General features: G+C 40.0%; 1 protein-coding gene across 1 annotated transcript; it reads right to left on the bottom strand.

Annotated features, from left to right (window-relative positions):
- Window positions 1-269: 269 nt before the first annotated feature.
- LOC135463603 (tetraspanin-18-like) lies at window positions 270-27734 on the bottom strand. Its single transcript, XM_064740931.1, has 7 exons — window positions 27557-27734; window positions 8201-8297; window positions 6995-7204; window positions 6150-6224; window positions 5326-5433; window positions 4227-4358; window positions 270-3332 (listed from the first exon to the last, which is right to left on the bottom strand). The coding sequence occupies exons 2-7, from the start codon at window positions 8258-8260 to the stop codon at window positions 3246-3248; spliced, it is 672 nt and encodes a 223-aa protein (XP_064597001.1). The 5' UTR covers window positions 8261-8297; window positions 27557-27734; the 3' UTR covers window positions 270-3245.

Raw genomic sequence — 27734 nt, 5'->3', positions numbered from 1 at the left:
GCACACAACCGGACACATAGTCGGGCACACAACCAGACACACAGCCGGACACGGAGCCGGATACACAGGCGGGCACATAGCCGGACACAGAGCTAGGCATAGGGCCAAGCAGAGCCGGATACAGCCGGCACACAGCCTGGCACAGAGCGGGACACACAGCTGGACACATCGCCGGGCACTCAGCCTGGCACACAGCCGGACACAGGGCCTGGCACACAGCCGGACACAGGGCCTGGCATACAGCCGAACACACAACAAAACTAGTAAGATTGGATAACGAGACGTTAAACGTGTTTTATTGAATGTTTTAACTTATATACATAGATTTGTTGTATGTAGTGTCAAAATGATACTAAGGCCGGGACAAAAAAATTTCTACATGAAAATAACAAAACAAATCGTCCAAATAACACCTACGCCATACTAACAGGGAATTGACCGTGCCAAGTGCTTGACAACTCCAACAAGTTATTTCGTTTTAACAAATAACTTTTCCACATAAAAAAAATGTTGAGGTCTTAAACAACGAAAGTAATTAGTTATCATTGTTGCCAACCAAAGGTTTAATTCCTGCAATTATATAAGTGGGCACATTCAAACATGGCAAAAACATAGCTAAAATTTGAAGACTAATGTGTACAAAGAGTGGAATAACTTTATATGGCACACAAATTAGAACAAACACCCACTTTGTAGTAATAAAAACATCTCAACCTGACACAAATACATTCTTTTTATACCTCCACCGAAATAACGTGATGGACAATTCAAACCGATGCCTGTAAATAACAACTCTAGTGTACTTACAGATGACAGTTAGTACCTCTTAGTGTGGTGCTGTACATTACCCACTTTCAGTTTAGACCAGCGCCGATTCTCCCACTTTCCCATTCTACAAGACTTACGACTAATTCATCGTGTTAGCGAACCAGTTTTTGATAAGTGTTAGAAACATGTCTGATAGATGACGTATCTAAATCAGCACGCTTCATTTTAGTCTTTTCTACAAGTAATGATCTACAGGGTTTATAGCGACAATTAACATTATAAAAACATTTAGTAATCTTAAGTGATAAGTAACATTTAAACTTTTAGTAACAACCCTAGTAACAACGGAGGAGGTAAAAATCACTGATGGCACCGCATGTGTTAATGTCTATGCTGTCCGTTTTTTGAACCACACTTCGAGGGAACTTGATGTAATAACTCCTCCTACAAACAGTGACACGGTCGGTGTGGAAGCGGCCCAGAAACACGGGAATAATCTGCTGCCTTATCCGTTTTGTCGAATTAACAGTGCTTCTAAATTTCTACAAAATAAAGACCTAGCCCCTCACTAAAGTGCTACAAAAACGTTCATGCCGGCTTACATCCAGGACAACATAGTCCCCTACCACATCCTGGCCATATTTTACAAAATGGCAGATCTGCTATAAATACCATAAACCGGTATACATACCGGCATCTCTTGACGAATGGATAGTCATATTAAAGTTTAAAGAATTATTATGCAATAAGTGGATTTATTTATGTTTAAGTGCAGTTTATACTGAGGGATTTGCAGTGACAAGTCAGATCACGTGACATCAATGAATGGATTCTAACGAAATTACATATATTGTGTAAAAATTATATTGGTAAGGACGGTTCGTTTGAGCGACAGATGACGTCATCATGAATAAGACTGAAAATGTTAACGTGTAAGCCAATACACCATCTCTCAAATGGCCATGATAAAACAGATTATTTTATTTCCGCTGAAATATCCAACAAGGACAGCGACCGCACCAAATCAGCCCATTAAAACCCACATCAACAATTTAGTAAAACTTACAGAAACTCAAAGAAAAAAGCAAAACAATTTTGAAGAACTGAGATTCACTTCTATCAGAAAAGTAGATAACAACATTCGTGGTGCCAGTGAAGGCATACAAGACAATAAAAATGCGCCGGAAGTGAGAGTTGTGCCCTGTTAGTTTATTCTCAACAACCGTTATTTACTAAGCTTAAAACAATGGGACACGTTCTTGTTGTTGCGATTTAACTGTATGATTAGAAAATCTTACGGTACAGAAGTCATCATGACAAGAGTTATCCTTTAAAATATGCATACAAACACGATGGGTGATCTCCCTTGGATCTTTCTGGAAGGTTTTATGTACAGGTCATAAAGAGAAACAAACCTATTGCTGGTTGCCTACCTTTAATAACACATGTCGCGTTATTCATTGTGGTCCCCTGTCCACAGATCTCGTGGAACAAAATTAGCTGAAGTCAAATTTATGTATAAAAAGAGTTACGGTAAAATAAAACGCGGAATGACACTTCCCCGATATCCCCCGTTTCCTTAACAAAATTCTTGTCATCTTATAAATGGCAATAAACGTCTTTTATGTCTCGCAGGTACAAGTGTAATAAATTTTCGTTCGAATACGTTCTTAATTAGAATGCAAAAATCTCCCCTGGAGAAAAATACCCTCTGTTAATGTGCACAGTTATATAGGGGCAAACGTTTTATATATTGTACAGTAAACGAAAAATTTAAAACATTAAGAGACAATGAATTGTACTGAGCAGCCAAACATGGATTTTGTTGTTTGATTTTTTTTTAAAAATAAACATACGCTGCAAATACGCTTCTGTACTCTATACAGGGATGTCTCAGTGAAAGGGTCTTCAATTCGGCATTCCTTATGAGCGCAAAGAATGAGATATGGTTTAGAAAGATAAATACGAGCTTCACGGATACACAAGTATCCGCTTGAATTCTATCCTGCCCATCTGTCGTGCCCGTTTGTCTTACACTACCTTGTCCCCAAAGTCGTCATGTCGGCAGAGACACATGGCAAAGGTGAAAAGCAGGATCTACAAATGAAACCAGAAAAGCATTCGGTTCATTCTTTTTTTGAAATATTGAACACTCACGTTTAAATGAGGACAATGTTTAAAAGGACTAACACTTCATTGCAAGACAGAAGAGGCCTGGAGATTCTGTGGCAAGTCGGTGCAGTTTTTGTGCGTTACACTGACACTGTGACCTACAATTCCAAAAGCAGAAATTCGCAACAGTTTCATACTGTTAAGCTGAAGACGTTTTAATTTCATTTTAAAAACCAACAAGAGAAATTCTTTCAGATTAAGAAATTCTAGCTCTTTGGCTTAATTCTGTCAGTTTTTTTAAATGCCCTTTTGTTTGTCGTTGTTTTCTCGCGTCTTACTTCATGAAACGACATTCTGTTATTGACTTACCTCAAACACAAGACAGACACAACAATTCCGATGATGACAGCGCCAAAAGCCTTGATTTTCTCTCTCAGCTTTGTGTAGCATCCCTTACATCAGCAATCAAGCAAAATGTTCAAATGAAACCAAATAAAATGGTCATATTTATGAATTACAATCACACTGCTTAAATGACAAAACTCCTCCTCCCTGTCCCTGAAAATCAAGCCACTTTCCAGTCAAAGAAGTCGAGATAATGAAAGATGAAAAGGACACTGTCAGGATAGAGCCACGAAAGACGGATAGATTCAGTTAAGGAGGATAGAACCAGGGAAGATGATAGAACCGGGAAAGAGGATAGAATCAGGCAAAGAGGACAGAGCCAGGGAAAGAGGATATAGAAAGTGAAACATAATAGAGAAATCGAAAGGTGGGCAGGGCCAGAGAAAGAGGATAGAGAAAGGGAAAGATGATAGGGCCAGGCGAAGATGATAAAGCCACGGGGAGATGATAGATTCGGAGCGGGAGGATAGAGCCAGAGAAAGAGGATAGAGGCAGGGGAAGATGATAGAGCCAGGGAAGGGGATACAAAAAGAGAAAGATGACAGAGCCAGGGGAAGGGGACAGAACCAGAGGAAGAGGATAGAACAGACTACAGTCAGAGGAAATAGGATACAGCCAGGGGAAAACAGAATATAGCCGGAGAAAACTGGATTCAGCTGAAGGAAACATGACATAGCCCGAATGAAACACTATAGAGCGCGTGAAAGCAGGACACAGCCAGAAGAAACAGGAAACTTATTTATTGGCGTTAAATCATTATGATGAAAATGTGTCTTTCGTCCCGTAGAAAATGTTTGTATGGCACAGGACATGTAACTTGTAGAATTTACCCTCCAATCAAACTGATTATTTGTCAAGAAAGTCAGTCTACATGAAAACTAAACTGCAAGTATAAGGGTAACTTAAAGTTGAATAGGGGTCAAAGGCTAAAGGTAACTTACCGTTGTGAAGAGGTTGTTGTTGGGAGAATCATCGTGAGGGTAGCAAAACTTTGGATATCCGTTGTTCTTTTCTTCCGTTGTGAGAGTGACTGTGTCGTAATCAGTGTGGTTGCGAATACCACAACATTCAAACTGAAATCAAAAAATCCAAACCTTGCTAAAATGCTAGTTGAATTCTTTACTCGTTTTTGACTGAAGCCTTGATATTTTAAGCGTCAATCCTTATACATTCTAGGATGTACAACAAGATATGGGCCTAATAACGATTCCTTTTTTACTGTATATCCACAGTCATTTTATTATTGCAGTTTACGTGGGATAGTAGGGGTGAGTGCGAGGAAGGGTGGTCGGGAATTTTTCACCTATTCAAAAATATAATGCTGGCTCATGCTGGTTTCCTCTCCGGTCGTACGTAAGAAGGTCTGTTAGTAACCTGCTGATGGTCGTGGGTTTTTCCCGGGCTCTGCCCGGTTTCCTCCCACCACAATGTTGGCCGCCGTCGTATGTGAAATATTCTTGAGTGCGGCGTAAAACACCAATCAAATAAATAAATAAATAAATAAATGAACGTCATTGTCTGTGCAAATTGCCATTTGAGTACCATAAATACCGATTGTTGGGTTACTTAACAACCTGACCTGATAAACGTTGTGACTTAAAGGATACATGAAAGAGTACTATAAAACAAACAAATACGCCAAATAAATTAAAATAAAAATTTAGTTTTGAGGCATATTTTGTATTTCTTAATTACCCCTCTATTTACGCATATTTTACGTTGGAAACATTCGGAATATCACTGTAGTTAACTTTAATTCCGGACTGACCACTGGGGCCTTACAAAAACTGTAGTTTAAGACAAGTTTACGCCTCAAGAAGAAAGCTGCTAAGCTTGCCTGTAGTTTCATACGTTAGGCCACGTCATATACTATATGTGAAGAAACAGAAACAAAGCGTATCATGTAACCTTTAACATCAAAACCGAAAGGGAAACTACACAGTGTGAATTACTACACTTTATCTGCAAGAGAAAGCCCAGAATTATACACCTAGATAAATAATAACTATGTTTTTTTAATATGAGTGGTGTAATACGTACCTCCCTCTGGAATTCGTTTACAGTGTCGATAAATTTCTGGTTCCTAGCACCAGTCTTGTAGCTGTTGATCAGTTCATTGTAGAGGCCAGTTTTTAATTCATCACGGAACTGGAATATTAAATCGATCAGGGAGATGTTTACAATGTACAGGTTGTGAACAAAATAGATCTGTTTGAGCTCATTTCTAAAATTGAGCCACCAAACAAACTATCGTTAGCTCATTTTCAGTTCTCGTCTAAAACTGAGACAGCAGATCATCAACTGGGTTCATTTTTAGCTCGCGTCTAAAACTGAGACACCAGACCATCAAATAGGTTTATTTTTAGCTCGCGTCTAAAACTGAGACACCAGACCATCAAATAGGTTCATTTTTAGCTTTCGTTTAAAACTGAGACACAAGACCATCAAATGGGTTCATTTTTAGCTCGCGTCTAAAACTGAGACACCATACCATCAAATAGGTTCATTTTTAGCTTTCGTTTAAAACTGAGACACCAGACCATCAAATGGGTTCATTTAGCAGCTCACTGTTAAATCTCTAGATCAAAGTTCATTTTCAGCTTTGCCTTGAAGAGAAGTAACTTGTTCATCAACTGTTTATTTATTGTAGGTGGCGAGTTCACATTTTCGTGGAAATCAATCAGATAAATGAATCAAATGAGCTTAATATCTTATCACAGTGTTTCAAATCGAATAACTGGTCTTATTCGGTTATACTATGTTTTTAGAGAAAGTTTTCAATGGCCTTTCCTCATGTGCTTAATTCACTCTTAGGTGTTTTTTTAATTTAACTGTATTCTAACTTGTGTTACATTCGTGCTTACCTGCTGATCGTACACAATAGCGGTGATGAGAGCAGCCAGCTCAATGGCGAAGATCAAGATGACGAAGAAGCCATACTGTGAACACAAAACAGGGATATTGGTGCTCTCAATAACAGATTAATTCTGTTGTGTATTCCAAATTAAAATCTGCACAGGAAACCAAAGTGTGTTTGGTTTTACGAGTATTTATATGTTTGAGGGTCCAGTAATATCCTGTCACAGACTTTTACAATAAAGTTTTGCTGTTTTACTGTTGGCTGGACGAGGTTAACTTTCCGCTGTTGACCACTGGCTGTGTTGAGCCATGGTGAATTAACAAATTTCAAGAAAATTTCCAGGCTTGTAATATATTGTTTAACTGATTTCTTTGATTGGTATTTAACGCCGAACTGAAGAATATTTCACTTATACGACAGCAGTCAGCATTATGGTGGGAGGAAAAATGGCAGAACCCGGGGCGGGAAATCCCCTATCATCCGCAGGTTGTTGGCCAATCACTTTACGTCAGTCATCTCCTCGTGCAAATATAAATATCATCCACCAATTGGTGGATATGTTTGTAGGAAGTCGGCACCTAAATTTTCATCGGCACTATGCATGTACATACCAACAAGCTAATAAAAAAAGAAATTCAAAATATGTTAAGTGAGGACTGCTTCCAATCTGGCGAGTGCAGCCAGTGCACACAGTGGTAGGCGCAGAAGGATGGGGGAGGGGATAACTTTTCTTGGCGTTTTTTTTACCAGTTCACACAATGGCTACTTGATTTGAATTTATGATGTGCTCAACCAAGCGGATGAAGATTATCGTAAACTTTAGACACTGACAAAGTAGGAGACACTTACGAATCCCAACAGGCATCGGTTTCCGGTGCACGCGCCAAAGATGCCAAGAGCGGAGACAATGAGGATGAAAGCGCACCCGGCTATGAATATATAAGCCGATGTTTGCACTGTTTCTGCCGAGGCATCGGGGTTGTACTGAAGCATTTCAAATATCGTGCTGGGACTGACAGCAATCCATATTCCCAGCGCCACTCCAGCAATGCCAATCAGCTATAAAAATATAAATAGGTAAATAAATGAATAAATTACAAAATACAAAAGATTACAGCACAGTGTGACAGTGGCACATTGGTCACCAATGCTCAGTTGTGGATTCATTCCAACTGTTGATACACATGCTTACATAGGGGCCATTCCACGCCCCATGGCTTACCCCATAGCACCATGGCTTATCCCATAGCACCATGGCTTACCTCATAGCACCGTGGCTTACCTCATAGCACCGTGGCTTACCCCATAGCACCATGGCTTACCCCATAGCACCGTGGCTTACCTCATAGCACCGTGGCTTACCTCATAGCACCGTGGCTTACCCCATAGCACCGTGGCTTACCCCATAGCACCGTGGCTTACCCCATAGCACCATGGCTTACCCCATAGCACCATGGCTTACCCCATAGCACCGTGGCTTACCCCATAGCACCGTGGCTTACCCCATAGCACCATGGCATACCCCATAGCACCATGACAGTAAGCAAAAATAGGTGAAACTAAATTTAACCACATTTAATAAACAATTTACAAGAAAACAAAGCAAAGGGACCAGATCTCAGAGCTGATTAGTCCATCAGCAGAATACTGAATTAGGCAGGAATATATTAGGAGTCACACATGCAGGATTTTATCAAAATACTGGTTTCACTTACCTCGATATTTCGGTTTAATGAGTTTGTAAGATCAGTTATCTCATGTCTTGGCTAGTATTATGGTGGGAAGAAAATGGACAGAGCCCTGGACAAACCCACAACCATCCGCAGGTTGCCGCAGGCTTCCTCACGTACGGCCGGAGAGGAAGCCATTATGTGCTGGACTTTGAACTCGTAGCCACCACATTGATGGAAGGCTCATGGGTCACTGCGCCGCCGGAATTGTTTAAACTTTGAATAAAATAAGCGTGGACGCACGCATGATCACAGCGTAGGATTTAACCAATGACCTTCGACATACAAGGCATAAATTTAAATTTAGATATTCGGTTATTCTTACCAAGAAAATGACGTTGAAAAATATCAACGTGAACTTCATAATCGCCACACCGCAAGACATGGTGACTTTTCTTTCAGGGACTGCTCAAATGAAAACTCTGAAACGACATAAAAACAATTGGCATAGTTAGCACCAAGCTGATGAAACGATCCAATGCCTAACAGCTTTGAGTGGTTATTCACAAATGGGGAAAGCATAAAAGTGCATTTTAACTCATGGATTCCACATAATTTTGTAAGTGTATTTATGTGCTCATTTATTTATTTTGTTGATTGTTGTTCATTGGTGGAGGAAACCAGTGTCCCGGGGAAAACCTCGGACCCTCGGCAAGGAAGTGAAGATCTTTCTCACGTCATACATGGATGTTTAACCTGAAACTTGAGTGGTGCACTGGAACACGAGGTCTTTACGTAAGCCTCAGTACCGTTACAAGTATATCGTTTCTTCTTTAAAACCAAAACACGTATGCTGACAGCCGTTTCGTGAGGTCCTCGATGGTAAAGGAGGCACCTTTCCAGTCTAGCCTTTTGGATGACGGTTTATGTTGAAATTGACAACGCAGTACTCAAGGGTTAAAAGCTTTAAAACAACTATCAATCCGGTATGGGACCCAAGTCGTCATCGGGCAGAATTAGGTACTTTAAGACTAGAACATGGGTCTGTTTGTGTAGTCTTATACTGCCACCAATATGGCGTGCAATTCTGTACGCCACACGTGGTAAAGTGGGTGAGTAACTTGTATAAGGTCGATGGATTATTCCAGGCTTCTACCACCCATAAAGTAACCATCATCGTATAGATTAAAACATCGTTCATGTATGGTTAAGCAAGAATCAAACAAACCAAAAACTAGTTTAAAACGTGCAGATAAAATGGCTGCCAAAACGAATTGGTGCCAACACACACTTTGGAATAGAACTTAGGCTTAAGTGTACAGCGACCACAAAGATATAAAGAATATGTGATTACAAGGGAAGAAACTCTGGCCCAATCAGGGAAAGACAAAATGGGCAGTAGTAGTCATCCGAGGTTGATTTTCAACACAGCAATGGCGTATGCTTACAGCAGAGTCTATACTGATTGTACAAAAGCTTTCAGGTCGGATTCTCCATTACCATGTCAGTTCCTCATACCCCAGGCTGAATAACTTTCCTACCCGATATTTCAAAAGTTAATGGCGTACACTTATATCAGAGTCTATACTGATTGACAAAAGCTTTCAGGTCGGATTCCCCATTACCATGTCAGTTCCTCATACCCCAGGCTGAATAACTTTCCTACCCGATATTTCAAAAGTTAATGGCGTACACTTATATCAGAGTCTATACTGATTGACAAAAGCTTTCAGGTCGGATTCCCCATTACCATGTCAGTTCCTCATACCCCAGGCTGAATAACTTTCCTACCCGATATTTCAAAAGTTAATGGCGTACACTTATATCAGAGTCTATACTGATTGACAAAAGCTTTCAGGTCGGATTCCCCATTAGCATGTCAGCTCCCCATACCCCAGGCTTACCCTATCCCATACTTCAAAAGAAACAATTAAATATTATAAGGGTGTGTATAGCTCACTCTCATTTTAATAATTATCTGTTCGGAAAAATCACTGGTGTGTCGTTATGGCCAATATAGTGCTATGTTCTGCTTCCCCCAAGCCGTTTGCATAGGTCTAGCCTACATATAAACAATAACGACTAATGATGCCTTACTGTCATACATTGCCATGGTTACGACATGAGTTGTCCCGCATTGATGGGTTAAGGCTGTACAAAAGATGCCCGTACAGACGAAGCGTGTTATGCAGGCACGGGGCCAACCAGTCTTGTTTCCTTACTCTAACCAGTCTTGTTTCTTACTCTAACCTATCAATGACGACAAGGGGACATTTGGTATGTGTAAATATACTGTGTCTCACTATGCAGACACTGGGCCAACCAGTCTTGTTTCCTTACTCTAACCAGTCTTGTTTCCTTACTCTATTCGTCGTCATATGACTGAAAAATTGTTGAGTACGACGTTAAACCCCAAGCACTCACTCACTCCTTACTCTAACCTATCAATGCTGACCATCATCAAATATCATTTTAAACATCTTTGGTATGACTCCGTTTGACCTGAGTCTACCGAATTTCGACTATTTTAGACAGTTTTCTAAGATAAAATAAAGTCTTTTCAAGTTTCATTCTAAGTACTTTAACAGTCAAAGCACTAATGCTTGGGGTTTACTTCGTACTTAAAAATGTGTCAGTCTTACAAGACCGGCCCCGATAGCTCAGATGGTGGAGCGTCCGCTTTGGGGGCGGTACATCTAGCCCTAATTCTGGGACGGGTCACATCTAAGACCTAAGGGACGTTAAACCCCAAGTACGCCCTCATTCACCCTGACCCCTCACTGCTCAGTGTATAGTCGCTACGTGTAGTCTCATAACTTGTAATACCATTTGTGTAGAAAATTTCAGTGTAGAAAAACGGGCTTGTCCGAACCTCACCTTTCCTTGTATACATTAACAATTTTTTGACTGCCACAATCTACACAAACAACGTTATCGGTCGCCTTGGCATCCGGCCAACTTACGACTTAGGGGTGATATCATTATTTTTGTAGAGAATTGAAATGCTTAAAATGAAAATGAAAATGATTTGTTTTAAAGAAAAGATTTATTTATTTGATTGGTGTTTTACGAAGAACTCAAGAATATTTCACTTATACGACGGCGGCCAGCATTATGGTGGGAGGAAACCGGGCAGAGCCTGGGGGAAACCCACGACCATCCGCTGATTGCTGACAGACCTTCCCACTTACGGCCGGAGCGGAAGCCAGCATGAGCTGGACTTGAACTCAAAGCAACCGCATTGGTGAGAGACTCCTTGGTCTTTACGCTGTGCTAGCGCGCTAACCAACTGAGCCATTTAAAGAAAAGAAAGATCGAGAAGGAGAGATGAAATAGGTGAAAAGACATTCTTTCATAACTACGAAGTTGCCAGCTGATATTTGCATGACCAAAGATATTCTGAGTAGTTAGCAGATATAGGCAAGATTATTTGTCAGCTGACACACATACACACACACATTATTTATATTTATTTATTTATTTATATATTTTGGGATTATTATACATATAATGGCATGAGTACCCATCACAGCTCGATAAGTTAGATAACAGCGGTAAAATGTCTGTGTCACGCTGTCCTTTTGTGTTGTCCTCAGGTGTTACACGCCTTATTGTATACTGGCGCCCCCAGCCCATCCTCAGGCAAACTGGCTGTGAGCCACGTCCTGTTCGTGACAGCTTGTGCTTTGTGGCATCATGTCACCTGACTCGAGAATCCGCGTTCCTTGAGAACCACATAGGACTTCCTTAAGTATATGTAGCAGGTCTCTGTGGCCGGTAACCTCCGACACTGAATGGAGCTGCCTTAAAATCTTAAATATCCACTGTATAAAATATCTGTATATATATATATATATATATATATATATATATATATATATATATATATATATATATATACAACGATAGACAAAAGTACTGTAAATACTTTACAAAGACAAACACAGTAGACAAATGAAAGACAAAAAAATTTTTTTTTTAAATTCCTTTATAAATACACGCGGGTTTTCTGAGATGGTTAACGTGCCAGCGCGGCACAGTTACTGTTGAGGTGTCTCAAATCAGTGTGGGTGATCCTGGTTTTATCCTGGCTCTGTCGGGTTTCCTCTCATCATAATGCCGGCTGCCGTCGAATGAGTGAAATACTTTTGAGTACGCCGTAAAATAAAATAAAGAAATATAAACGCACCTTGGAGTAATTACGATAGGTTCGCGTACTCTTTTTAGTTGTACATGTCACTTCACATCATGACTGTATATCTGACTGGCATCTGTACCTCCACAGCACTATGGCTCTGTTTATTTATTTGATTGGTGTTTTACGTTGTACTCAAGAATATTTCACCTATACGACGGCAGCCAGCATTATGGTGGAAGGAAAACAGACAGAGCCAGGGGAAACATATTTAAAACCCCACAGCATGAAGACCAGATATTATTTGCGGATTGAAGGCAACCTCCAATCAGAGCCCTGAGGAAACACACGACCATCCGCAGGTTGCTGGTAGGCCTCCCCACGTACAGCTGGGTCATTGCGCCGCGTTGGCGTGCTAACCACCACGCCCACGGAAGCCTCCTATGACTCTGAAGTGACAGTGTGGTTCTTTTACTGCACGTTGCTTATATAAGCACGTAAATGGCTGATATTTCAAAGTCAGATCAGTGCTACTCTCTTAAAAAACATAATCTGTTAAATTTAACACAAAGTCTATTGTCTGGGTGATAAGAGAATGTATTCTGCTACCGCGGCAGATTATTGGGTTAAATCTAACACACATTCTATTAATTCGACATAAAGATTCTATTAGACTAACAGGATATCATTATTCTTGAGGCTTGATTTGTGCTGTATAATGTCAAAATATCTGCGCTTGTAGCCTACGTGGTCTACAGGTCAATGGCCCTGCCTCGGTCACTTGTACTTGACCTCAGATATATGCTTGACCTCAGAATCTTGGATAAAATGCAGGTTTACGGGTGTGCCGATCTGTATATAGTCTTATCTATAATAACACAAAGAATATTCTCTATTGAACCGTTCTAAGACACATGCATGTAGGCTCTGCGTATCGTATGTACTGACCTACAGCAGATACATGAGTAGGTATACTGGGGGTGGACGTTGACCCGCTTCACACAAAAGCCGTTTGTATGAAGACATTACAGTACCTTCTTCCCCGATCTGACCTAATTTTGCTATTTTTTCAAGTCAAAAGAATCTTGCCGCAAAGTGGCCTGAATGTCGTGAAGCTTGAATACAGATCTTATCACCTATACCTCTAATCGGGTTGTTGCCATACCAACAGCCCGTTGCCAAGAGACAAAAACTATGGAGCTACAGCCCACGGCTCAGGTAACCTATGCTTACAGAGGGGTCAGTGACCACGATGCCAGGTGAGAATCAGGTGGCATAAATCAGGCGTGACAGGGGAACAAGGGCAACGATCTCCGAATGTCGGCGACTCTTCAACCTGATTCATCGGCGTCACGACCATGTCTAATAGTGATTACCATTATCTATCACAAAATGCCAAACATGTCAAAGCATTCCTTGGAGAACGTTCATACAATATCGATTACCTTGTAGACCATGACAGACTTTACATACAAACTGATATTTTCAATAAACGCTGGAACCTGCCCAGATAGCCATGTATACCCGTAACACACATGCACTACGCTGATCTACACGAACATACCATGCAGGCCTATATATGAACACTGGTAAATCACCTATCGAATGTTGGCAGACCTGTTCACCTACAAGTATAAAAATAAACCTATACCTGTACAATCCGCTTTTGTTACACTGTATATCCCCGTGTTAACGTTGAGACTACAGGAACCTCTGTCAACCTGGTTCCAAGAACCCTTCCTTGGAACCTATCACAGAACTGCATAGAAGAACAAATATGCCTGTCTATACGTTTTAGTATTGATATAATACCTTTACTGCATGTAAAATCTGCCCATCTGTACATTTGCCCGTCAAACTGAATATATATATATATATATACATGTATATATATATATATATATATATATATATATATATATATATATATATATATATATATATATATATATATTGGTTAATTTAGCTAATTGGCAAACTGCTTAGTTACGTAGTTAAGTGGAATTGGGATATCAGCTGTGTTGATAATTCTCCCACTTAACTATGCACGGACGGCAGGTCAGGTGTGTAAATTCGTGACGTCGTAAGCTTTTCGCGAGGCTGACAATATAACTGTCCCTAACTGAACACTCAAGGTTAGCGTTAATGGGTTGCTTTTAAGCCTGAAACAAACAACGAGGATGTTTTTCTGCTGCTAACAAAGTGTCCTTTACGCGCCCATAAAACTGACATTGATGACGATGTGTGTAGCTAAGATCTGTCGGGTTGAGAGTTTCACGCTTTTTTTCGTAATTTTTCTGGAGACTCCACTAATACGTGGCAGTGTTTCACGTTACTTCTTCTTTTACACCAAAATTGTTATCTACCTGGTTTTCAAATAGATTGGCGAAATCCACTTTGCTTCAGTTGGTATCTTACGCTATACTAAATTTATTGATTTGGCGTTTCACGCCGTATTGAGGATTAAGCAATATATTTGGCGTTTCACGCGGTATTGAGGATTTAGCTTTTTATTTGGCGTTTCACGCCGTATTGAGGATTTAGCTATTTATTTGGCGTTTCACGCCGTATTGAGGATATAGCTATTTATTGGCGTTTCACGCGGTATTGAGGATTCGGCTATTTATTTGGCGTTTCATGCGGTATTGAGGATTTAGCTATTTATTTGGTGTTTCACGCCCGTATTGAGGATTCAGCTATTTATTTGGGGTTTCATGTCGTATTGAGGATTTAGCTATTTATTTGGCGTTTCACGTCGTATTGAGGATTTAGCTATTTATTTGGCGTTTCACGCCGTATTGAGGATTCGGCTATTTATTTGGGGTTTCACGTCGTATTGAGGATTTAGCTATTTATTTGGCGTTTCACGCGGTATTGAGGATTTAGCTATTTATTTGGGGTTTCACGTCGTATTGAGGATTTAGCTATTTATTTGGCGTTTCACGCCGTATTGAGGATTCAGCTATTTATTTGGCGTTTCATGTCGTATTGAGGCTATTCATTTGGCGTTTCATGAAGTAATTTATTACTTCACTTGGGGTTTTAAGTCGTACTTAACTTATTTACTAGGGCATTGTGTCGTATTTAATTGATTTATTTCGGGTTTTATGCCGAATCCCTCTTTGGGTCCTACACCGTACCCAGTTTATTAATTTGGGGTTGTACGTCATACTCAGTTTATCAATTTGGGGTTGTACGTCATACTCAGTTTATCAATTTGGGGATATACGTCATACTCAGGTTATCAATTTGAGGTTGTACGTCATACTCATTTTATCAATTTGGGGATATACGTCATACTCAGGTTATCAATTTGAGGTTGTACGTCGTACTCAGTTTATCAATTTGGGGATATACGTCATACTCAGGTTATCAATTTGAGGTTGTACGTCATACTCAGTTTATCAATTTGGGGATATACGTCATACTCAGGTTATCAATTTGAGGTTGTACGTCGTACTCAGTTTATCAATTTGGGGATATACGTCATACTCAGGTTATCAATTTGAGGTTGTACGTCGTACTCAGTTTATCAATTTGGGGATAAACGTCATACTCAGGTTATCAATTTGAGGTTGTACGTCGTACTCAGTTTATCAATTTGGGGATATACGTCATACTCAGGTTATCAATTTGAGGTTGTACGTCGTACTGAGATTATCAATTTGGGGTTGTACGTCATACTCATTTTATCAATTTGGGGATATACGTCATACTCAGGTTATCAATTTGGGGATATACGTCATACTCAGGTTATCAATTTGATGTTCTACTTCGTACTCAGTTTAACAATTTGAGGTTCTGCGCCGTACTCAGTTCATCGATTTTGGATTTTACGTAGCACTCAATTTTTCTCTATTAGTCTATTTATTGGTTTATTTGGCATATGGCACCATGTTCCAAAAATATTTCCCTTACACGACGGAGCTGTGGGTTGGAGTGGGGCGTGGGGATTATGAGTAAAAGGAAACCGAAGAGACCAAAGATTAAAACACGACGTGTAGGAGACAAAAAGAGAGAAACCACCGGACCTGAAGAGCATGCTCGAACTATAATAATATAATTAGTAATATAATTCAAACTAATTAAATGCTGAACTCAACGGCGGTGATTCGTTATCGTCTGGAACTGGGCGAAGTTGCCAAGCCTTGTGGCACAAAGCCAGCATCATCCAATTTGTCCCCTATTCTCCTCTTGAATGTAAACAGCAGTTATTAACCAATAGACGGATTCCTCAGTTGCTTCTTACATGCGCCATGGTGAGTTTTTGCCTTCGCATTATTTGGTTAGGGCGGCAGGACGGCTATTGTAAAAATGCTCCTTTTCAATTAAACCTTCGAATAAACAGTTCGATGTGCATCCCTCCCATTTCCGATTGCCGCCTGTCGGTGATCGTCGCTCTTCACCTCGAAACCTGCGTTCATTGTTCGTTGCTAGGGTGACAACACTCTACAAGGAAAACAGCTACCATCGATTTGTGGAGCACTGATCGAGGATATTGGGATTAGTGGAAACACTGTATAACAGCGTGACTGACTGGGCGATGGGACGGTAGGAGGAGTGAGGGAGGGAGGGAGGAGAAAGTTTAAAACATAAACGGAGTTGGCATTGTCCATAAACAAGACAACATCCTAAAGGAAACAAATGCTTAAGGGCACAAAAAATTCTTTCTTCGCTTGAGGCCAGCCATTTATCACTAGTGGCAAATGATAATTCCACAGGCTCATGCTATAGGATGTATTCAGTCAGTAAGTAAGTAAGTAGCAGCAATCATAATTCCATAGACCCACGCTATAGAATGTATTCAGTCAGTAAGTAAGTAGCAGCAATCATAATTCCATAGACCCACGCTATAGAATGTCTTCAGTCAGTCAGTAAGTAGCAGCAATGTGTTTTGACAGTAGATAATTCCATAGGCTCATGCTATAGGATGTATTCAGTCAGTAAGTAAGTAGCAGCAATCATAATTCCATAGACCCACGCTATAGAATGTATTCAGTCAGTAAGTAAGTAGCAGCAATCATAATTCCATAGACCCGCGCTATAGGATGTATTCAGTCAGTAAGTAAGTAGCAGCAATCATAATTCCATAGACCCACGCTATAGAATGTCTTCAGTCAGTCAGTAAGTAGTAGTAATGTGTTGTGACGGTAGATAATTCCACAGGCCCGCGCAATAGTATGGCTGCAAAGACGTTTTTTTAACATTCAGTTCATATGACCTGACAACCTATAATAGATGATACATACATGTACCCCTATTATATATATATATATATATATATATATATATATATATATATATATATATATATATATATATATATATATATATATATATGCCTATATATACCATATATAACTATTCTAACTATTTCCACACTAATAACCTTTTATATATATATATATATATATATATATGCCTATATATACCATCAGATATAAAACCTTTTGTAACTACCCAGCTGAAAAACCTCCCAGTCCCAGTTTCACCCCTCTGGCTATTTGATAACATAAGCACTGACTTATACGTGAAGCTATCAGATAATTCTAACTATTTAATATGTTTCCACACTAATAACCAGCATACCTTGCGGCAACATCTGACGGTGTGGGATAATAAAGGGTTAAAATTCGTACTGCATGTAGTTGACGCGTACATTGCCGTGTAGCATGGATATTCGGCAAAATCGTCACACGCAACCGATGAAATTCTACCCATAGTCAATTTGCAAATACACTCCACAACCTAATTTATTATCTTTCTTCTATTTCTTTTGAGGAATATTTTGTCATACATTCAAATTTCGAAATGGAAAATTTGCAGTTAATTTGCCACGTATTTTCACAGCGTTGTTTTGACAAGCACTAAATTATATCTTTGTATACACACGCTTCCGTTGTATGTTTTTCTTAATAAAATCAATCAGTTCTGCTAAGAAGCAAATTCAACAATCGTTCATGATCACAATATTTTTGTAATAACGACTTATTTCTCTGAAACATTTACGGTAACATCATCACTGATCGCATCTATCGATCTTGGGGATTCGGTCGGTCGTTATTGATCCAGTAATCGACTTTATTAATACCTGTCCTGTCCGCAAACATACCACTTAGGGAGAGCACAAAATCAAGGGTTATACAAAAAGCCAGACCTAGGTGCCAAAACGCCGATCGTTAACAAAAAGGCGAAAAATGGAATAACAAACCTCGTGAACTGACACAACTGCGTGCATTTCATATGGCGGATTTATTAACTGCTGTTAATTAGACCACAAAGTGGGATCAATCTCTAATGCTCTGCTTTACGAATCAGGTCAGTGACGCAGTCTGGATACCAGATTAAGACAAAATTACCGATGGCGAGATTCCAACCACGAACCTATATGCCTATCGAACATCTCTTATTTAACCACTTGATGAACACAAAAACCACAATAATCAAAACAGTTGTAAGGTTTTATAACATTGCCGTCCATAGTATAGCACAGCAACAACCGTGAATATTACATGTGCATGGACAGGTACATGGACCAGCACTACCTGTGTATATTCGCTGTATGACGATAAGTAGGTAACATTTGAGGAGTTATGGATTGTCACGTGTTTGCATGGACGTTTTCTTTCTAGCTTGTCAATCCCTCTCATACATGTAGGTTTACTTTGCACACTATCTCTTTCTTCGACATTCAAGTAAAGCTGTCTAAAAAGTTTCGTAATTCCGCTAAAGGTTGAGACTGAATAGAAAATTCAGATAATTGTTTCAACATTTACTTCAATGCACAAAAATGAATCATAAAAGTTGATCAGATAAAGTAACGTTTAATGTGGATTCGCCATTTTGAAACACTCTGAATGTATTTCTATATACTCACAAATGTCGTCTGTGACGGTGACCGCCCTGGCCTTCGTAAACACTTGATCTTTACGTTATGGGTTTAGTTATTGTTCAAATCAAATAGGTTATAGACCACCCTATGAACACAAACACACACATGCCAATCAAAGCGGGAAAAAATAAAGCTTTTAGTGTCTGAAGCGTGACGGACAGCATCGATTAATTCACTTTAATTTTATATGCACCGATGATTTTTGTTTTAGTTTTTTTTTGTGTGTGCATAAATCCGATGCTGTTTTAAGGGTCTATCAGCCTACAGAGGTGTAGCCTATACCTCTGTACAAATAAAACAATGTGTCTGCATACGTTCAGATAAAAACAACGTTGTGTCCGCACCTCTGTATCAACATAACACTGTGTCTATAAGTAAATACAAGTTCAACCTTATTTTTTTAATACAATGACGCACCACAGCCATAACAGTTGGCCTATGGCCGAAATCCAGCTCTAACAGTTGGCCTATGGCTGAAATCCAGCTATAACAGTTGGCATATGGCTGAAATACTGCTATAACAGTTGGCCTATGGCTGAAATCCAGCTATAACAGTTGGCATATGGCTGAAATACTGCTATAACAGTTGGCCTATGGCTGAAATCCAGCTATAACAGTTGTCCTATGGCTGAAATACTGCTATAACAGTTGCTCGTCGCCAGGAAGTTTGATAACGTGCCGGACCAAAGGTTAGAGTGACTTGGTCGCGGTCTGATAACCTATGGGTCGGCTTTATTCTCTCGACTTAGGAGCTAATGTACGTGTGGATGGGCCGTGATGGGCTGTATATCTCTTTAACATACGTTGCCATAATTAGCTTACTTAGCTGAGTGAGCTTCATGAAACCGGCCCCTTGTCTATACCGAAATAAACAGTCTACAATCTGAATTAAACGTGTACGAAGAAGAGACAGACTTGCGACTACAGCATGCCGATCGAGAGGAACGGAACACCAGTCTGTAAGGCACAGGACCGATTCAGACACCCAAGCTTTTTTTTTAACTCTCCAATTAGCTGTATCAACATGCACTTTTAGCGTTGCCATGGAGGCATCAAAATTCCCCTAAAACATTCCTTTCCTTAACAGCAGTGCATCAACGTTAACCTACACATGCTGCGCCCTACTGTCCGTAGGCTGCATATCACAGATCTACCGCATGCCGCATATTTCTCTGTATTTCTTTTGTGCTTGTTGAACATGAAGACATGTTTTCAATCTACATGTAAAAGCTCTACGATGTTGACTGGAGCGAAACCGTTGATAAATATGCGTATGTTTTCACATATACATTCACATATACATTCACATATGCTTGTTTATTTCTCCCTTTTTTTTAGCCTGGTTTAGTTATTATGCCCCTCGTCTCTAAAGTAATTACACCACGCGTGTATTGTGTTACATGGATATTTGGCCAAGGTGTGAAGTGCATGCTTAGACCTATAACAAGACCACTACATATACAATGAGTCATGTAAACATCTATACAATTTGATTCCTTGTTCCCGTATACACTAAATGCAAGAATTCTCTCACCAAAGGCTACCACATAGACCTACGTGCTAGGTTTAACAAAACTTGAGTGTAACCAATTTTAACACCTGTATAACAGCTCTGCAACACCCTTCATAACACCTGTATAATACCGCTACAACACACTTCATACCACTTGTATAATACCGCTACAACACACTTCATAACACTTGTATAATACCGCTGCAACACCCTTCGTAACACCTGTATAATACCGCTACAACACCTTTCATAACACCTGTATAATACCGCTACAACACACTTCATAACACTTGTATAATTCCGCTGCAACACCCTTCGTAACACCTGTATAATACCGCTACAACACCCTTCATAACACCTGTATAATACCGCTACAACACACTTCATAACACTTGTATAATACCGCTACAACACACTTCATAACACTTGTATAATACCGCTGCAACCCCCTTCGTAACACCTGTATAATACCGCTACAACACCCTTCATAACACCTGTATAATACCGCTACAACACCCTTCATAACACTTGTATAATACCGCTGCAACCCCCTTCGTAACACCTGTATAATACCGCTACAACACCCTTCATAACACTTGTATAATACCGCTACAACACCCTTCATAACACTTGTATAATACCGCTGCAACCCCCTTCGTAACACCTGTATAATACCGCTACAACACACTTCATAACACTTGTATAATACCGCTACAACACACTTCATAACACTTGTATAATACCGCTGCAACCCCCTTCGTAACACCTGTATAATACCGCTACAACACACTTCATAACACTTGTATAATACCGCTACAACACCCTTCATAACACCTGTATAATACCGCTACAACACACTTCATACCACTTGTATAATACCGCTACAACACACTTCATAACACCTGTATAATACCGCTACAACACCCTTCATAACACTTGTATAATACCGCTGCAACTCCCTTCGTAACACCTGTATAATACCGCTACAACACCCTTCATAACACCTGTATAATACCGCTACAACACCCTTCATAACACTTGTATAATACCTCTGCAACACCCTTCGTAACACCTGTATAATACCGCTACAACACCTTTCATAACACCTGTATAATACCGCTACAACACACTTCATAACACTTGTATAATTCCGCTGCAACCCCCTTCGTAACACCTGTATAATACCGCTACAACACCCTTCATAACACCTGTATAATACCGCTACAACACACTTCATAACACTTGTATAATACCGCTGCAACCCCCTTCGTAACACCTGTATAATACCGCTACAACACCCTTCATAACACCTGTATAATACCGCTACAACACCCTTCATAACACTTGTATAATACCGCTGCAACCCCCTTCGTAACACCTGTATAATACCGCTACAACATCCTTCATAACAGACGTATAATACCGCTACAACATCCTTCATGTCACCTGTATAACAGCTCTACAACATAACTAAATATGTACAGCAGAGAGAGTAAAACCAAAGCAGCGACGACAGTGTGATAGCTGGAAAATGGTCACACGTCACCGGTGAAATACAGCCTCTTGTCAGTTTACCTCAGTGAGGCTTTTATTCTAACTGCTCATGTAAATGTATAAATAGTAATAATCTACACGCCCCTAGTAATATGGCTTAAACAGAATTAGGTAAAACAATGCAGTGATGTTACTTGCTATTTATTAGACATCACTGGTCAAGATCACCATTCCTAACACCACTATACCACAGTTCATAACACCTGTATAACACCTCTACACCACCCTTCATAACACCTGTATAACACCTCTTTTACAACACCTCTCAGAACACCTCTTTTACAACACCTCTCAGAACACCTCTTTTACAACACCTCTCAGAACACCTCTTTTACAACACCTACAGCACCTCTTACCTTTTTCACCTCTCATTACACCACGTAACACCTCATAGCACCTTTCATAACACATCTCACAATAGCCTTCATAGCACCTCAAAACACCTCTCATAAGACGTTTCAGAGCATCTTTCACAACACCCCCCATAGCACTTTCTATTACATCTCATAACATCCCTCACAGCACCTATCATAGCACCTCTTATTACACCTCTCATAACACCTTCCATTACAACTCTCATACCACCTATCATAACGCCCCCAAAATACCTCCAAACATGTATTACAACACCACATAACACATCATGAATCAGACACAAACGTCAGTTCCTGGGCACGGCCTCTACAGATAACACTCAACTCACACATGCACAATTAACACACTCGTAGATAACTACATTTAAAAAGACGCCAGATTTCCCCAGTGTAATTTAACACACAGTACACTGTTACCACGGAAACGGAAGTACTTTTGAATAGCTCCGGTGTTTTAATGATACAGCCTGGTGCAGCCATACTGATGTGACGGAGAATGGCTGTGAGGAAATACAAGACACGCGTGTCCGGTTTACACTGAAACATGTTACCGTTCTTTGATTGATTTATTTACTTGATTGGTGTTTAACGACGTACTCAAGAATATTTCACTTATACGACGGCGGCCAACATTATGGTGGGTGGAAACCGGGCAGAGCCCGGGGGAAACCCACGACCATCCGCAGGTTGCTGGGAGACCTTCCCACGTACGGCCGGAGAGGAAGCCAGCATGAACTGGACTTGAACTCACAGCAACCGCATTGGTGAGAGACTCCTGGGTCATTACACTGCGCTAGCGCGCTAACCAACTGAGCACCATTCTTTGAAGATTTCGTACTCATCATTTCACTCTGCTTATCCCCATATATTCGTTAACCCTCTAGATATCGTCCCCGACATTTTTTGTTGACTACGTCTATACGTCATCGTCGTACCAGACATTCATCATAAACAGATGTTATCAATGTCGTACCGACAATCGTCATGGACATATGTTATCAATGTCGTACCGACAATCGTCATGTACAGATGTTATCAATGTCGTACCGACAATCGTCATGGACAGCCGTTGTGACTGTTTTCTTCAACTTTCACCTCATTCCTGGTCATCAGCCACTGTATCTGTCATGCGCCAAATTCACGGTCTATTTTATAACAACTATAAATGTACATATACACAAACGTAAAATAAACAAACCAAGTCCCGCCTGTTGGAAAGGCAAAAATCTATTAAACAAGCATGAAAAAGGCCAGTTAAAAGTAGTAATTCTATTACGACATCCGCATGCACTATTTTAACACCAGGTTCAAACGTCAAGTTGATATATTCAGCATTGTTTGCCTTCTGTATTATCGAAGAAATCACCTGATGGTCCCACAAGTATGTACTGAAGGCAGGCTTATAAACGCTGTAATTGAATGAACCAGGGATCAAACCTGGGTCAGGTCATACCGAAATCTGTCATCCTTCAATCGATGTTACAACAAGGTTATACTCTTGAATGAATTTTTTCTTCTCGCGTGGGTCGAAATAGGATGTCAAGTCAACATTTCTGATAAACATTATGTTATTATGGGAAAGAGCAAATCTTTTGTCTATACAGATCGAACGAATTTATCTGTACAACAAAAACACTACATTGTGGCTTTAACCAGAATACAACAGAAATAAAGACGGAAAATTCAGTATGGTAAAGTTCATACTGAATATTAACAAGGCTACGAAACAGAGGCTCTACTAAACTAAAAATATACTGTAGTTGTTGAGAAGTCGGTTGTTTTGCGACTTAGCAACAGACATTGCTGTCCCTTTCCACAGAAATCGCAAATTACGGATAACTCTGCACAAAATACCTGCTATCGGGGTTGAACTCTGTCTGTACAGCTGTAGTTACAGTGAGTAAAGAGATGACACACAGGAATACGGAATTTATATAGTGTAAAAATACAATAATTAATCAATTCAATTAAGCCTAAAAGTCTTCGGCTGATTTTTGTCTCCTAACGTCATTAGGCTGTTTGATGTTAAAGGCAGCGTGTTCTGAACAATGCGAGCTGTTTAAATGGCGGAGTAAAGGGTTCTAGTGCACATTAATCAAACTGAATCGGTTCTGAATTCTCCCTACGTAGCGAAACCTGTTTCCATTTTGTATCTATTATATGTGTATACTATGAATAACTGTGATTTTTTTATCCGTGGGGAGAGGGGGCAAATTGTGAGACGCTGGATAAGTTAAAGGGATTGGGGGTGGGTGGGGTGGGGTTAAAGGTTGGTAGGGATGGGTCCAGTGGTGGTGAGGGTGGTGGGGGGGGGGGGGGGTCCATAATATCTTGGGTTGTTCAGACGCCCTTTCACATGCTTTATTCAGGTTTTGTATGCATGTGCGCACTTGTAAATTTCAATGGTATCCGACCACCAAATATGAATGTGTAGGCCACCGCGCAGTATTGTACCTAGTCCGCCATTGTGAACGGCGGGTTACCTCTACACGCAGATCGCAAGGGCGTAGTCAACAAGACTGATAACTTTGAAAAGCCCTTGTGCATGTACATACGCTGTTTGGCCATTAGATAGTATATCTGGTAAATTTTCTACCTACCTCTGTCCTTAAAGAGTAGTTAGTAAAGTTCAAGAAAAAAATACGATTTTTCCACTTTCGAATTTTTGCCTGATTACTTTGCTGACTGACATCAGCTACAATGTAGTGTGTACCATCGCCTCTGATCATTTGTATATTAAACTTTCGGCTGAAAGTTCACGGAGCATAGTTAGTAAAAGTCTCTACTAATGTCTATGGGTATCCATGGCAAAACATGAGTCACAAACCAAATAAGAAGTGTTTATACAGGGTTGATAAACTTCCCTATACATTGTCATAAAGAATAAATTTCAGCATAAATGTCCACGCATGAAGCGTAAGTAGTATATGTCTCTATGCGTATATCCGAGCACGGTAGCAGTTTTTACATATGACCAAAAAAGGAAATTCCTACACCTATGTGGACGGACAATCACTAGAAAACATAAACAACCGATATCCCAGATTAGCAAAATCCTCTCCTTATGTCTATTAAAGAATAAAATCTTCTGTTAATGTCCATAAAAGCTCAAAATTCTCGACTTATGTGCATTAAAGGGTACAATTCTCTAGCTACGTCCATAAATGGGTACAAATCATCGTACTATGTAGACGACCAGTAAAATTTTCCCCTCTATACTAGTAAACCCATGAAGAGTAAATTTTCTCCCTATATTTCTCTCTTGTCACGAAAGTGATGATTAGAAGTGTGTACCGGATGCCTTGACAAAAAACAATATAAATTACAGACTGCGTAAGGTTAGAAGTTACATCACTTGTTACTCTGATTGTGCCCATGACTCTTGTCACCGTGGCTCTCTGGACGGCCGCGTTTCTACATTCAGAAATACCAACCAGACATATACAGCCTTATCTATAAACTACCAAGAAGCTTAAAAGTAATTACAGAATTGTAATTAAAAATAATGAGCTAACATTTCCCCATTAAAGCTATGTGCCGTGATACTAATTAATGTGAACCGACTAAAACCAACAGGAAATATGGCTTCATGACGACATAATTGGGGCGTAGTCGTATACTCTTCTGGGAAACACCATGGGTCTTTTAAACGACTTATCTTTTTATCAGGTTTGTTCACAGTCGTCACCGCAACAAAAAAAATCATCATTTCGCTAAGGATGTAACTGAGTTCCTTCCAAGAAGCAAAGAGATGTTTTCCGTGGGGCAAATTTTGCCAGAGTTGTATTTCCTTTTTCGAAGAATGCTCGGTTCAGAAAAGTTAGGGGTGGAGAAACAACTCATGCAAATAGTGTAAGGTAAATGAGACAGTTTTATTTGCCGCATAGAGGACAGAGCTTGAATGGGACTGTAAGTAAACACGAACGCCAAAAGCCTGGATTCCTGTACACACGTCTGGATCAGTCAGAGGAACGTTGTGTATTTTTTAAATTTTATTTTAATTGCTTATCTATTTCCTTGTTGTTTAACGTCGTATTCCAGAGTTTTTCACGTACATATAATAGATGGCCATCATCATTATGGGTGGAGAAAACCTAATGACCTATTTCGGGACATCCACAAAAAACTGACATTACCATACCCGACTCGTCCAGACAAAAATAGGATCGGTCGATAGTGTATTCTGTTTCTCTGTTATTCTACGATATGGGATTTTGAAGACATTGAGAGAGAAAAAAAAAGACATAAAAAAATTCAATCAAATTAAACTGCATGTTTGGAAGGTCCGTCGAGTTACGTCCTAAGACGATACCTTTTAAGGCTGTTTAGATGTCCTGCGGTTTGACATCACACTTTTACACTGATGCAATGGCGTTTAACTTTGTGTGGAAAGCTGAGTGGCCTGAGGAAAAACCATCGACCTTTGGCAAGTTTCCACATCAATCACGTCTCGGCCAGATTAGCAATGCCAGAAATTTGATAGCTGCCAGTGTACATAATCTTAGGGTTAGTTAGTATAGTTTTAAACTATCATGCCGAAAGAGGTGCTAACTTTAAATGTAATATAACTGCCTATCAGCTTGAACAGATTTTACAATAAATTTTGCTGTAACATATGTTAGCATTCTCCAATCATTCGAGAAGTTTCTGGCGTATAAGAGTTGCTATCATAATGACAAGGTGTGGAGACTTGTCTACAACGCCTAGTTCTGGGGGTGGCGCTGGTGCGAAATTTTCCTTGCTGTTTGATGACATGGATATGAGGCAATCAGCACAGCAATACAAAACACGTCAAATCAGTAAATCTGCATATATCTGTAACGGGAAATTGATCAAGGGACAATTTAGACGTTTTTTCAGATTGGGTAAAAGCTGATCATGCACATGTCTAAATTAGCATTATCATGACAGACAGGTATTCACTTGTCTAAAGTAGGGAACCCACAGACAGACAAGGGATTTACCTGTTAGAAGTGGTACGTGTAGGTAGAGGCGAGTGTGTAGCTAACAAACCAGTTAAGCCAAGCCTGTTTGGACAGCTTGCCGAGTAACACTTTCTACAGCGTGTGGATATCTTGTACCTAGGCAACTCTATAGATTATAGCACGCCGCCAATACCTGTCTATTGATTCTAGCCCCATTTCAGGTGAAAATGGAAAATGGCGGTCTAAGCTAAGCAAGCAAAACTACACAGTTTACTACTGGATCCCAGACATACATATATCCACTCCGCAGTCAAACACCCTAAATCGAACTTGTTAGAAACAGCTTACCTTAATTCAGTCGGGTGAGAGCAACTCGTGTTGGGGATGCGGAGCCTATGTGACAGCTGGCACACGTTAATCCGAGCAAAATATTTTGGTCCTTCGCCTGATACTAATCCACTCTCCGTTAGAACGCTATTACAAATCTGCTTGCAGACCTGGTTTTAAGTTTACCTACAGCAGGAGT

Source organism: Liolophura sinensis, chromosome 3 (assembly GCF_032854445.1).
Source record: "Liolophura sinensis isolate JHLJ2023 chromosome 3, CUHK_Ljap_v2, whole genome shotgun sequence".
Classification (NCBI taxonomy): Eukaryota; Metazoa; Mollusca; class Polyplacophora; order Chitonida; family Chitonidae; genus Liolophura; species Liolophura sinensis.
This window is presented reverse-complemented; position numbering and strand designations above follow the sequence as displayed.